The 13,978-nt window shown below is 42.9% G+C and overlaps 1 protein-coding gene across 6 annotated transcripts in view; it reads right to left on the minus strand.

The window, feature by feature from the left end:
- Positions 1-13,978, minus strand: part of ptpra (protein tyrosine phosphatase receptor type A) — a 323,613-nt gene that overhangs the window by 88,441 nt on the left and 221,194 nt on the right. For all 6 annotated transcript variants that reach the window (XM_048534484.2, XM_048534448.2, XM_048534458.2 and 3 more), the window contains 2 exons: positions 4,334-4,370; positions 2,292-2,389 (listed from right to left, as the gene is read on the minus strand). In XM_048534484.2, the coding sequence (XP_048390441.1) occupies positions 2,292-2,389; positions 4,334-4,370 (135 nt within the window). The remainder of the gene's footprint in view (positions 1-2,291; positions 2,390-4,333; positions 4,371-13,978) is intronic.

A 13,978-nucleotide genomic window follows, 5' to 3' on the forward strand; every position in this document is an offset into this window, starting at 1 on the left:
TCCCAAGAGATTCTATAGCTATATTAAGAGTAAAAGAATAGGTCCCCTTAAAGATCAGCATGGCCATCTATGTGTGGAGCCACATAAGATGGGCAAGATTTTTAATGGATATTTCTCCTCTGTGTTTACTGAGGAGAGAATCATGGATGCTAAGGAAATAAGTGAAACAAGTGGGGATGCTTTGGACTGCATACACATTACCAGAGAGCAAGTGTTTGCAGCCTTAGATTGCATCAAGGTGGATAAATCCCTTGGGCCTGATCAAGTCCATCCTCGGATGCCGTGGGAGGCTAGGGAAGAAACTGCAGAGGCCCTTGCAGAGATTTTTGCTTCAGCTTTAGCCACTGGTAAAGTTATGGAAGACTAGAGGGTGGCTAATGTTGTTTGATTGTTTAAGAAAGATAGCAAAGATAAGCCATGGAACTATAGGCCAGTGAGCCTGACATCAGTGGTAGGTAAGCCATTGGACAGGATACTGATGGACATTGGATAGTAAAGGTCTGATTAGGGATAGTCAGCATGGATTTGTGTGCAGGAAGTTATGTCTGACAAACCTGTTAAGTTTTTCGATTGGGTAACCAAGAGGATAGATGAGGGTAGGGCAGTGAATGTTGTTCAAATGGACTTTAGTGAGGCCTTTGACAAGCTAGTCACGAAAGTTAGGTGCATGGGATCCAGGGAGAACTAGCTAATTAGATTCAAAACTGGTTCAATGTTAGGTAGAGGGTGATGGTTGAAAGTTGTTTCTGGGACTGGAGGCCTGTGACTAGTGGTGTGCCACAGGTGTCAGCACTGGGACCTTTGTTATTTGTTATTTACATAAATAATCTGGATGTCAATGTACAAGGCATGAGTAGTAAGTTTATGGGTGATAGAAAGTTAAGAGGTATAGTTGACAGTGAAGAAGGCTATCAAAAATTACAGAGGGATATTGATCAGATGATGGGGAAGTGGGCTGAGGATTAGTAAATGCAAGTCAATACAGACAAATGTGAGGTGTTGCACTTTGGCAAGTTAAATCAAGGTGGGACTTGTACAGTAAATGCTAAGATCCAAAGGAGTGTTGTGGAACAGAGGGGCCTAGGAGTACAAGTACATAGTTCAATGAATGCGGAATAATGGGTAGACAGTTTGGTGTAAAAGGCACTTGGCATGCTGGTCTTCGTCCTTCAAGGCATTGAGTAAAGGAGTTGAGACATAATGTTACAGTTGTATAATTCATTGGTGAGGCCACGCTTCGAGTATTGTGTACAGTTTTGGTCAGCTATTACAGGAAAGGCATAGTTAAACTGCAAAGTACGTAAAGAAGATTTACGAGGATGTTTCCAGAGCTAGTAGGCTTTAGTTACAGGGAGAAGTTGGCCAGGATAGGATTTTATTCCTTGGAATGTAGGAGATTGAGGCGTGACCTTATTGAGGTGTATAAAATCAGGAGGGGCATAGACAGCATGAATGCATATCGTCTTTTTCCCCAGGGATGGGCAATTGAAAACTAGAGGACATAAATTCAGGTGAGAGGGGAAAGATTTAAGAAGGATCTGAGGGGCAACATTTTCGTGCAGAGAGTGGTATGTAAATAGCAACATTTAAAAAAACATTTGGATAGGTACATGGTTGGGAAGGGTTGAGAGGGGTATGGACCAAATGCAGGCAATTAGAACGAGCTGAGTAGGCAACATGGACTAGTTTGTGCCGAAGGGCCTGTTTCCACGCTGTATTACTCTATGACTATGTTGGACTGCCACTGCCTTGTTATTTTTAAATTTATTGCATCAAGACATTAAATCCTGGGACCAGGCTGTCAAAGTGAGCAACAAGTGAAGCTAGCTGCTACTATGCAGTAACGATACAAGTGATGTTCACCATGAACACAATGGTGCAAAAAAGCTAAAAATAAGTTTTGTCTGTCACACAAATGATTGATTTGGCTATGAACTTCAGTAAGGGATATGCAAGTCAAAGATCCCAAAGACTAGCAGATTGTACAAAATGCATACCCTTCAAATGCTCACAACAAAGTGTATCCAATCCAGTTTCCTCAAAAATGAACTTTGACATAAGGAGTAAACTTTTCTGTATGCAGCAAGTATGAGCAACTTGTTTGTTGATCCCAGGGACTGTGTACAGTTTGCTTGTATTTCCATTTTAAAATGTTTTATTCACATTTAATGTGTTAAGATAATGTGGCACCTCAGATGTCTCTTTGACTGTGAGGTAAGTCGAAGAAAGGGTATACATTTCTCACGTGAAATGCAGCACGGAGCAGAAACAATCCCATTGGACAGCGTTACCTCCTTTCTCTCTTTTAGATTTGTCACCATGACAATTGTTGCTGTGTTTTGCTCCCATATCATCCTCCAGAAATCATTCACAGTTTCTTCTTTTGGCCCTGTAACATAACATAATTGAAAAGAAAAAGCATAAATTATCCATACATTTCCATTCATTTTCTAGTTCACAATTTCCAATCTGTTACTTCCAATCTCTCAGTGAAAATAATTTAGTTAAGATAGTTCTTCAGAAAATGAAGAAGGTTTTAGACCCGAAACATCAGCTTTCCTGCTCCCCTGATGCTGCTTGGCCCGCTGTGTTCATCTAGCTCTACACCTTGTTATTTCTTTCTTGAATCTATTTACTGCTTCTGTCTCCACTGAACTCTGTGGCAGTGAGTTGGACAGTTTCACAACTCTTTGACAGAAGTAATTTTTTCTAATCTGTCTCGAGCATACCTCATTTCATTCTTATCTACACCCTCTTGTTCAAATCTGTCTCATGAGGGAGAGCATCTGTTCAACGTCCACCTTATCAATCCCCTTTAGTATTTTATGTACCTCAGTCAGATTCCTCCTCGTTCTTTTAAAGTCCAGCAAGTACATGCCCAAGCTAAAAAAACTGCTTCTCATGTGACAGCCCTTTCATCCCTGGAATCAACCTGGTGAACCACCAGGACAGTGTGTGTCCTGTCCTCCTCAGGACAGCGTGTGGCTTGGAGAAGTGCTTGCAGGGAGTGGTGTTTCCACATCTCTCTGCCCTTATCCTTCCAGACAGCACAAGTGACAGGATTGGAAGGTGCTGCTTCAGGAGCCTGGGTCAAATGCTGCAATGTGTCTTGTACATAGTACATACTGAAACTGTATGTCAGTGGTGGAGGGAGTGAATCCAGAAAGTGTCAGATACAGTGTCAATCAAGAAGGTTGTTTGTCCTAGTTGATGACAAGCTTTTTGAGGATTGTTGAAGCTACATTCCTGCAGCAAAGTATAAAGAACAGTATTCCAACACACTCTGGCTTCTGTGTGTAGATAGTGGATATCCTTTGAGGAGTTAGGAATTGAGTTGGTTGCCAAAGAATTCCCAACTTCTGACCTGCTGTTGTGTGGCTACAGTTTTGTCTACAGTACAGCCTGGACATTGTCTAGATCTTGCTGTGTTTGGTCTGTGTCAGTATGTGAGGAGTAGTGAATGGTGTTGAACATTGTGCAATCATTAGCAAACATCCCCATTCTAGACCTAACGTTGGTTGGAAGACCGTTGATGAAACAGTTGAAAATGTTTTATCTAGGAGACTGTCCTGAGGAACTCCTGCTGTGATATTCTGGAGCTGAGATGAATGGCATAATGACCTTCCTTTTTTCCATGTATGTCTCCAACAAGTAGAGAACTTACCCTGATTCCTATGAATCTAGTTTTGCTCAGTCTCCTTGATGCCACACTTGGTCAAATGTTCTCTCGATGTCAAGGGTAGTCACCCTCACATTCCCTCTGAAGTTTAGCTCTTTTGTCCCTGACTGAATCAAGGCTGAAATTGGATTAGGACCTGAGTGCCACTAGAGAAAGCCAAACCGAGCATCACTGAGCAGGGTACTGTTCAGCAAATGCCGTTTGATAGCACTGCTGCTAATATTTTCCAGCACTTTGCTGAAGATCAAGAATAGACTGATGGGATAGTATCTGGCTAGGTTGAGGCTTTCCAGCTTTTTGTGAACAGGATATACTTGAACAATTTTGAACACTGCTGGATAGATGCCAGTATTGCAATTGTACTAGAATAGCTTGGTTGGGCCACAGCTAGTTCACAAGCACAAGCACTCAGTATTACTGCCAAAGTACTGTCAGGGCACCAAAGGTCTTCCAGTATCCAGTGCCTTCAACTATTTCTTGATTACTAGTGGAATGAATTTAGTGGGCTGAAGGCCGGCATCTCTGATATGAGGGACCTTAGCAGGTAATTAAGACCAATCATCCACTCAGTATTTCAATAACTGACAGAATTACATGCAGGAAATTACTGACATATAGAAAAATAGTTTACATTTGAATATGTTTATGATTTACCTTGAGCTGCTATAAACTTGTTTTTCTCTTGATAGCCCTTTTAAAAAAAATGAACATTACCAGGATTGATATATAAAAAAAACACATGCAGATGTTGTTCTTGTCTCATCCCCAAATAAATAACAATTCTTGAGGGATGCAGAGTTTGAAGGTGGAGAGGACTAAGCAACTACAAAATGATATGTATACTAACTGTAATTAATAAGTTCATGTTGAATACAACAACTGAATTCACTCTATGGCAAGAAAGACAATGTAGAATATAGTAGAATTGACTAATGCATCAAATTCCATGAAGTGAAAGCAGTCAATGGATCAATTACAAAATTTTGCCAAAGGCATTAATAACGTTTTAGCAATTCACAAAGAACTTGTACTAATTTTTGTTGGCGCTATGAATATAATTTTCTTCTCACACAAAATAGATATTTCACTAAAGCTCTTATTTTGCCATAACAAGCCATGATAAAGCCCGTGACAACCAGAAGAAATTGTACAACTGTTGTTTCAAAACCTTTTTTTACCTTTTTTCAAACCCACCACCAACTTCCCTTCACAACTGTATGATTAACAGTCTGACTTCTAGCAAAGCATTAGCTCAGTATTTTGTGATGCAAACAACAGGGGTTCAATTCCTGCACCAGGTGAGGTTACCCTGAAGGACACAGATTCTCAATTATCCCCCTCGCCCGAGGTGTAATGACTCTCAGGTTAAACCACCACCATCGGTTTTCTCATTCTAATGACAGCAGCCCTATCGTCTAGTAGGACTGGGGTGATTTCACCAGGAAAGATTTTAAATTCGGCTCCCAAAGAAACTGAAGACTGGATGTAGCTTAAAGATTACAATGATGAGAAGAGTTCTTACTTGCCTTATAAATTGCACGAGTATAAACTGTTACTGAGCAACTGACTGTACAAGTGCGAATAAAGCAATCAAGTACACACACCTAATGGTACTGAGATGACTGGTCTCCAAAAACCACAACTATCCTTTGTGTTAGGTATCTTATTGAGCAGTGTGGATTTCCTGATTCCCTGCAGCTTCAATTTTACCAGAGATAGTAAGAACTGCCGATGCTGGAGTCAGAGGTAACACATTATGGAGCTGGAGGAACACAGCAGGCCAGGCAGCATCAGAGGAACAGGAAAGCTGACGTTTCAGGTTGGGACTCTTCTTCAGAAAATCTGAAGACTGGTATCTCTGACGCTATGGAGCTCAGGAGGAGACTGATATGTATCATGTACACTGGCTGAAGATGTTTCCAAAAGCTTTAGCTTTGTCATGTGCACTAATGTAATGGCCTCCCCCATTAATGACCCAGGGGAAATGTTTGTGCAGTTTCCTGTTAATTGTCCAGCACCACTGACTACTGGATGTGGCTTGGCTGCATCACTTTGATCTGAAACATTACTTGTGAGATGATTTTGTTCTGTCTATTTCATGCTCTTCTATTTTTCAATGCATATGTACTTACTTTATAGGTTTAGATTTCATCTTTAACTGTGCTAAGTGCTGCTCTTGGCCTGTGTTTCTCCTTCAGACTCATTGGAAATTGATCTTAAAAACAATGATCCAATTTCCCAATTATTCTCTATAAGAAAAAAGTCTGGAACTTTAGTCTGAGGGAATTTCATTTATTACAAACGTTTGCAAATACAAGTCAATGCATGTTAAAAGCAGGTCCACAGTCATTTTGTGGTCTGACAAGAGTTGAGAAATTAGATTACAACCGAAAAAAGATGTGCAAGAGAGAGTGCATTGATTGTCTTATGCCATGTAAAATATTCACAATGCTTATTTATGAATCAGGGGATTTTCATTCTGGTATCCACTTGCTTTTGACAAGGTCACATGGGAGACTGAGAGCTAGCAAACCCCTCAGATCCAAAGAACTTTAGAAAATTGGACACAATTAATTAAATGGCAGGTAGTAAAAGGGACATTTTTGCATCTGGTGGGGTTCTGCAGATATCAATGTTGCGCCCTTGCTGTTTGTGGCATATATAAATGATGTAGACTTGGGCTGGAAGGCTGATTGGCAAGTTCATAGCTGATATGAACATTAGTGGGGTGGTAAATAGTGAGGAGGATAGCCTTAGATTAAAGGAGGATATAGACAAACTGTTCAAATCGGCTGATCACTGGCAAATGGAATTCAATCCGAACAAGTGTTGTACTTAGGTACGATTAATGAGCAAGGGTGAATGGTAGTACCCTGGGAAGCACCAAGGATCCAAAAGGCCTTGGTATGCATGGCTATCATATCGTAAGGTAGTGGGGCTGGTAGATAAAGTGGTTAAGAAAGGATACTGGATACTTGCCTTTGTTAGCCAATCCACAGAGTTTATGAACTGGGAGGAGATGCCAGGACTACATAAAATGTTGATTTGGCCACTGACAGTAGACTGTGACAATTTCTGAAATAGAGCAGGGATGTGATGCTCTGAAGAGGGTACAAAGGAGATTTATCAGGATGTCGCCCAGACTGGAGGGCTTTAGAACATAGAACATAACAGCACAGTACAGGCCCTTCAGCCCTCCATGTTGTGCCGACCTGTCATACCGATCTCAAGCCCATCTAACCTACACTATTCCATGTACGTCCATATGCTTATCCAATGACGACTTAAATGTACCTAAAGTTGGTGAATCTACTACCGTTGAAGGCAAAGCATTCCATTCCCTTACTACTCTCTGAGTAAAGAAACTACCTCTGACATCTGTCCTATATCCTTCACCCTTCTATTTAAGGCTATGCCCCCTCGTGCTCGCCATCACCATCCTAGGAAAAAGGCTCTCCCTATCCACCCTATCTCACCCTCTGATTATTTTATATGTCTCAATTAAGTCACCTCTCAACCTTCTTCTAATGAAAACAGCCTCAAGTCCCTCAGCCTTTCCTCATAAGACCTTCCCTCCATACCAGGCAACATCCTAGTAAATCTCCTCTGCACCCTTTCCAAAGCTTCCACATCCTTCTTATAATGCGGTGACCAGAACAGTACACAATACTCCAAGTGCGGCCGCACCAGAGTTTTGTACAGCTGTAGCATAACCTCTTGGTTCCGAACTCGATCCTTCTATTAATAAAAGCTAAAACACTGTATGCCTTCTTAACAGAAAGTTAGTTTCTTTAGTTTAACTTTAGTTATGAAGAGAGTTTGGATAGGCTGACGTTGTTTGCTTTGAAGTACAGGAGACTGGAGGAGATAGGGACAAGTTTGAGGTGTTTAAAATTGAGAGAAAATGACAAGGTAGATAGAAAGAGAAAAGGATCAATGGCTGGGGTAACAGATTTAAGGTCAGGGAATTCAGGGCCTGTAAGAGTGATAAAGGCAGAAACCCTCATAACATTCAAGAATAGTGCAAAAGTTACAGAAGAGGTGGTGCTGAAGATCTTAAAATGCATAAAAATAGATAAATCCCTGGGACCTAATCAGGTGGATCCCAGAACTTTGTGGGAAGCTAAGAGGAGATTGCTGGGTCCCTGTTGAGATAGTTGTGCCATTAACAACCATGGGTGAGGTCCCCAAAGACTGGCAGGTGGATAATATGGTGCCATTATTTCAGAAAGGCGGTAAGGAAAAGTCAGGGAACTATAGACCAGAGAGCCTGATGTAAATGGTAGGAAAGCTGTTGGAGGAGATTCTGCAAGACTTCATTTACATGCATTTGGAAAGGCAAGGATTGATTACGGATAGTCAACATGGTTGTGTGTGTGGGAAATCTTGTCTCACTAACTTGATTGAGTTTTGTGAAGAGGTGACGAAGAAGACTGATGAAGGCAGAGAGGCAGACATTATCAACGTGGACTTCAGAAAGGCATTCCAAAAGGTCCAGCATAGTATACTGCTCAGCAAGGTTGGATCATATGGAATCCAGGGACGCTAGCCAAGGGGATGCAAAATTGGCTCGAAGGTAGGACACAGAAGGTGGTGGGAGAGGGTTGCTTTCCAAACTGGAATCCTATGAACAGCGGTGTACCACAAGGATCAATGCTGGGACCACTGCTTTCTGTCAAAGAACAAAGAAAATTACAGCACAGGAACAAGCCCTTCGACCCTCCAAGCCTGCGCTGAACAAGATCCCCTGTCTAACCTGTTATCTATTTTCTAACGGTCTGTTTCCATTTGCTCCCTGCCCATCCATGTACCTGTCCAAATATATCTTAAAAGACGCTAACATGTCTGCGTCTACCACCTCCGCTGGCAATGTATTCCAGGCACCCACCACCCTCTGCGTAAAGAGCTTTCCACGCATATCTCCCTTAAACTTTCCTCCTCTCACTTTGAACTCATGACCCCTAGTAATTGAGTCCCCCACTCTGGGAAAAAGCTTCTTGCTATCCACACTGTCTATACCCCTCATGATTGTGTAGACCTCAATCAGGTCCACCCTCAACCTCCGTCTTTCTAACGAAAATAATCCTAATCTACTCAACCTCTCTTCATAGCTACCACCCTCCATACCAGGCAACATCCTGGTGAACCTCCTCTGCACCCTCTCCAAAGCATCCACATCCTTTTGGTAATGTGGCGACCAGAACTGTACACAGTACTCCAAACGTGGACGAACCAAAGTCCTATACAACTGCAACATGACCCGCCAACTCTTGTACTCAATACCCCGCCCAATGAAGGAAAGCATGCCGTATGCCTTCTTGACCACTATTGACCTGCATTGTCACCTTCAGGGAACAATGGACCCGAACACCTAGATCTCTGTTCATCAATTTTCCCTAGGACTTTTCCATTTACTGTATAATTCGCCCTTGAATTGGATCTTCCAAAAGGCATCACCACACATTTGCCCGAATTGAACTCCATCTGCCATTTATCTTCCCAAATCTCCAGTCTATCTGCATTCTGCTGTAATCTGACAGTCCCCTTCACTATCTGCTACTCCACCAATCTTAGTGTCATCTGCAAACTTGCTGATCAGACCACCAACACCTTCCTCCAAATCATTTACGTATATCACAAACAACAGTGGTCCCAGCACAGATCCCTGTGGAACACCACAGGTCACAGGTCTCCAATTTGAGAAACTCCCTTCTACTACTACTCTCTGTCTCCTGTTGCCTAGCCAGTTTTTTAATCCATCCAGCTAGCACACCCTGGACCCCATGTGACTTCACTTTCTCCATCAGCCTGCCATGGGGAGCCTTATCAAACGCCTTACTGAAGTCCATGTATATGGCATCTACAGCCTTTCCCTCATCAATCAACCTTGTCACGTCCTCAAAGAATTCTATTAAGTTGGTAAGACATGACCTTCCTTGTACAAAACCATGTTGCCTATCACTGAACGGCCATTTTCTTCCAAATGGGAATAGATCCCGTCCCTCAGTATCTTCTCCAGTAGGTTCCCTACCACTGAGGTCAGGCTCACCAGTTGATAATTGCCTGGATTATCCTTGCTGCCCTTCTTAAACAAGGGGACAACATTAGCAAGTGTCCAGTCCTCCAGGACTTCACCCGTGTCTAAGGATGCTGCAAAGATATCTGTTAAGACCCAGCTATTTCCTCTCTCGCTTCCCTCTCTAACCTGGGATAGATCCCTTCCAAACCTGGGGACTTGTCCACCTTAATGTCTTTTAGGATACCCAACACTTCCTCCTTCCTTATGTCAACTTGACCTAGAGTAAGCAAACATCTATCCTTAACCTCAACATCTGTCATGTCCTTCTCCTTGGTGAATACCAATGCAAAGTACTCGTGAAGAATGTCACCCATTTTCTCTGACTCAGCGCATAACTTTCCTTCTTTGTCCTTAAGTGGGCCAATCCTTTCTCTTGCTCTTTATATATGAATAAAAGGCTTTGGGATTTTCCTTAACCATGTTTGCCAGCAATATCTCATGTCCTCTCTTAGCCCTCTTAATCCCTTGTTTCAGACTCGCTCTACATTCCCGATATTCTTGCAAAGCTTCGTCTATCTTCAGTCACCTAGACCTCATGTATGCTTCCCTTTTCCTCTTGGCTAGTCTCACAATTTCACCTGTCATCCATGGTTCCTTAATCTTGCCATTTCTATTCCTCATTTTCACTGGAACATGTCTCTCCTGCAAGCTAATCAACCTCTCCTTAAAAGCCTCCCACATATAGAACATAGAACAGTACAGCACAGAACAGGCCCTTCAGCCCACAATGTTGTGCCGACCATTGATCCTCATGTATGCACCCTCAAATTTCTGTGACCATGTACATGTCCAGCAGTCTCTTAAATGACCCCAATGACCTTGTTTCCACAACTGCTGCTGGCAACGCATTCCACGCTCTCACAACTCTCTGCGTAAAGAACCTGCCTCTGACATCCCCTCTATACTTTCCACCAACCAGCTTAAAACTATGACCCCTCGTGCTAGCCATTTCCGCCCTGGGAAATAGTCTCTGGCTATCAACTCTATCTATGCCTCTCATTATCTTGTATAGCTCAATTAGGTCCCCTCTCCTCCTCCTTTTCTCCAATGAAAAGAGACCGAGCTCAGTCAACCTCTCTTCATAAGATAAGCCCTCCAGTCCAGGCAGCATCCTGGTAAACCTCCTCTGAACCCTCTCCAAAGCATCCACATCTTTCCTATAATAGGGCGCCCAGAACTGGACGCAGTATTCCAAGTGCGGTCTAACCAAAGTTTTATAGAGCTGCAACAAGATCTCACAACTCTTAAACTCAATCCCCCTGTTAATGAAAGCCAAAACACCATATGCTTTCTTAACAACCCTGTCCACTTGGGTGGCCATTTTAAGGGGTCTATGTATCTGCACACCAAGATCCCTCTGTTCCTCCACACTGCCAAGAATCCTACCCTTAATCCTGTACTCAGCTTTCAAATTCGACCTTCCAAAATGCATCACCTCGCATTTATCCAGGTTGAACTCCATCTGCCACCTCTCAGCCCATCTCTGCATCCTGTCAATGTCCCGCTGCAGCCTACAACAGCCCTCTACACTGTCAACGACACCTCCGACCTTTGTGTCGTCTGCAAACTTGCTGACCCATCCTTCAATTCCCTCGTCCAAGTCATTAATAAAAATTACAAACAGTAGAGGCCCCAAGGACAGAGCCCTGTGGAACTCCACTCACCACTGACTTCCAGGCAGAATATTTTCCTTCTACTACTACTCGCTGTCTTCTGTTGGCCAGCCAATTCTGTATCCAAGCAGCTAAGTTCCCTTGTATCCCATTCCTCCTGACCTTCTGAATGAGCCTACCATGGGGAACCTTATCAAATGCCTTACTGAAGTCCATATACACCACATCCACAGCTCGACCCTCATCAACCTTTCTAGTCACATCCTCAAAAAACTCGATAAGGTTTGTAAGGCATGACCTACCCCTCACAAAGCCGTGTTGACTGTATTTGATCAAGCCATGCTCTTCCAGATGGTCATAAATCTTATCCCTCAGAATCCTTTCTAACACCTTGCAGACGACAGACGTGAGACTTACCGGTCTATAATTGCCGGGGATTTCCCTATTTCCTTTCTTGAAGAGAGGAATTACATTTGCCTCTCTCCAGTCCTCAGGTACGACTCCAGTGGAGAGCGAGGATGCAAAGATCTTCGCAAGTGGCGAAGCAATTGCATTTCTCGCTTCCCAAAGCAGCCGAGGACAAATCTGATCCGGGCCTGGCGACTTGTCAATCTTAATGTTTGACAAAAATATCAAATGTGAATTTACCTTCAAACAGTTTCTCCCAATCTACATTCCTCAGATCCTCCCCCAGTTTAGTACTCTTCCTTCAGGACCACTCCCATCCTTATTCATGAGTATTGTAAAACCTACGGAATTGTGGTCGCTATGTTACATTAAGTGATTTGGATGTGAATATGGGAGGTATAGTTACTAAGTTTACAGATGACACCAAAATTGGTGGCGCAGTGGACAGCGAAGGAGACTGACAGCACAACTGGACCTCAAATGAGCCAATGGGTGACAGATGGAGTTTAATTTAGATAAATGTCAGGTGTTGCATTTTGGCAAGGCAAACTGGGACAGGACTGATACAGTAAATGGTAGGACCCTGGGGAAGAGTTGTCAAACAAAAGAGACCCAGGGCTGCAGATGCACAGTTCCTTGAAAGTGGAGTCGCAGGTAGACAGGGTGGTGAAGGTGGTGTTGGCACACTTGCCTTCACTGGTCAGAGCCTTGAGCATAGGAGTTGGGACATCATGTTGCAGCTGTACAGGACATTTACGAGGCCACTTTTAGACTGCTGTGTTCAATTATGGTTTCCCTGCTATAGGAAAGATATTGTTAAACATGAAATAGTTCAGAAAAGACTATCAAGAATGTTGCTGGAATTAGAGCGTTTGAGCTATAGGAAGAGGCTGAATATGCTGGGGCTTTTTTCCCCTGGAGCTTTGAGGCTGAGGAGTGATCTTACAAAGTTTTATAAAATCATGAGGGACATCAATAGGATGAATAGCCAAGGGGGAGTCTAAAACTAGAGGGCATAGGTTTAAAGCAAAGGAGAAAGATTTAATAGGAACTGAGGGGCAGCTTTTTCAGGAGCGGGTGGTGTGTATATGGAAGGAACTGCCAGAAGAGGTGATGGAGGCAGGTACAATTACAACATTTAAAAAGCATCTGGATACATGAATATGAAGGGTTTAGAGGGATTTGGGCCAAATGCTGGTAAATGGGGTTAGATCAGTTTAGGATTTCTGGTTGGTGCAGGCTAGTTGGACAGAAGGAAGGGTGTGTTTCCATGCTGTGTAACTCCATGGTGCTAAGTACTTAGATTAAACTTGCCATGCCAAGGTATACAAGAATATGGGCCAAGTGCTGGAAAACGTAATTAGAATAGTCGGTACTTGTGTTTGACCGACATAGATATGATGAGCCAAAAGGCGTACTTCTGTTTTGTACACTTCTCTATGATTATTACACATACTACATATTGGGCAATTCTGATGCTACATAAAACACCCATCAAAAGGGGCGTTGCTTTGGCAGGGACCCAGTACTGTTTTTAGAAATGACTTCCGCATTTTCCAAAGCAACAGCAAAGTTTTAACATTGTGCTGCAGATGATGGTGTATATAAAAGCCCAAAGACAGAGACCCCTCTCTCTGTCCGGGAGGCAGAAAGCCCTCTGAGCACCAACTCCATCACCAACTGGAAGGCATCACAGATTAGACCAATGTTGGTTCATCTCCAAAGACTTTATTTCTTTGAAAGAAATTTAGCAACCACAATCAGAGTCATGATGTGAGCCATTCTACCCTTGTTGTGGCGTCAAAGAGTTTTTGTTTCAAGGAGGTAGTGAGAGTTGATCAGCATGGCGGACTGTCACAAAAGTAAAAACATATGGCATTTGAGGCAAAGGAGGTTTCATACAAAATTAACCCAAAGTCAGGAAGGAAGGGTAATGGTACAGGTGGGTTTTTGTGACTGGAATGCTGTTTTCAGCATGGTTCTGGAAGAAGGCAAATGGCATGTTGATCTGCATTGAAAGGTGATGGCAGCACAAGAATGCAGTCATCTTGCTACATTTGTACAGGGCTCTGCTGAGACCTCACCTGGAGTAATTTGCACAGCTATGGCTTCCATATCTAATGAAGCATATATCTGACCTGGACATTGTGCAGAGAAGGTGCACTAACTTGGTCCCTGAGATAAGAGGCTGAAAGAGTC

The sequence above is a fragment of the Stegostoma tigrinum genome, chromosome 1 (assembly GCF_030684315.1).
Source record: "Stegostoma tigrinum isolate sSteTig4 chromosome 1, sSteTig4.hap1, whole genome shotgun sequence".
Lineage (NCBI taxonomy): Eukaryota > Metazoa > Chordata > Chondrichthyes > Orectolobiformes > Stegostomatidae > Stegostoma > Stegostoma tigrinum.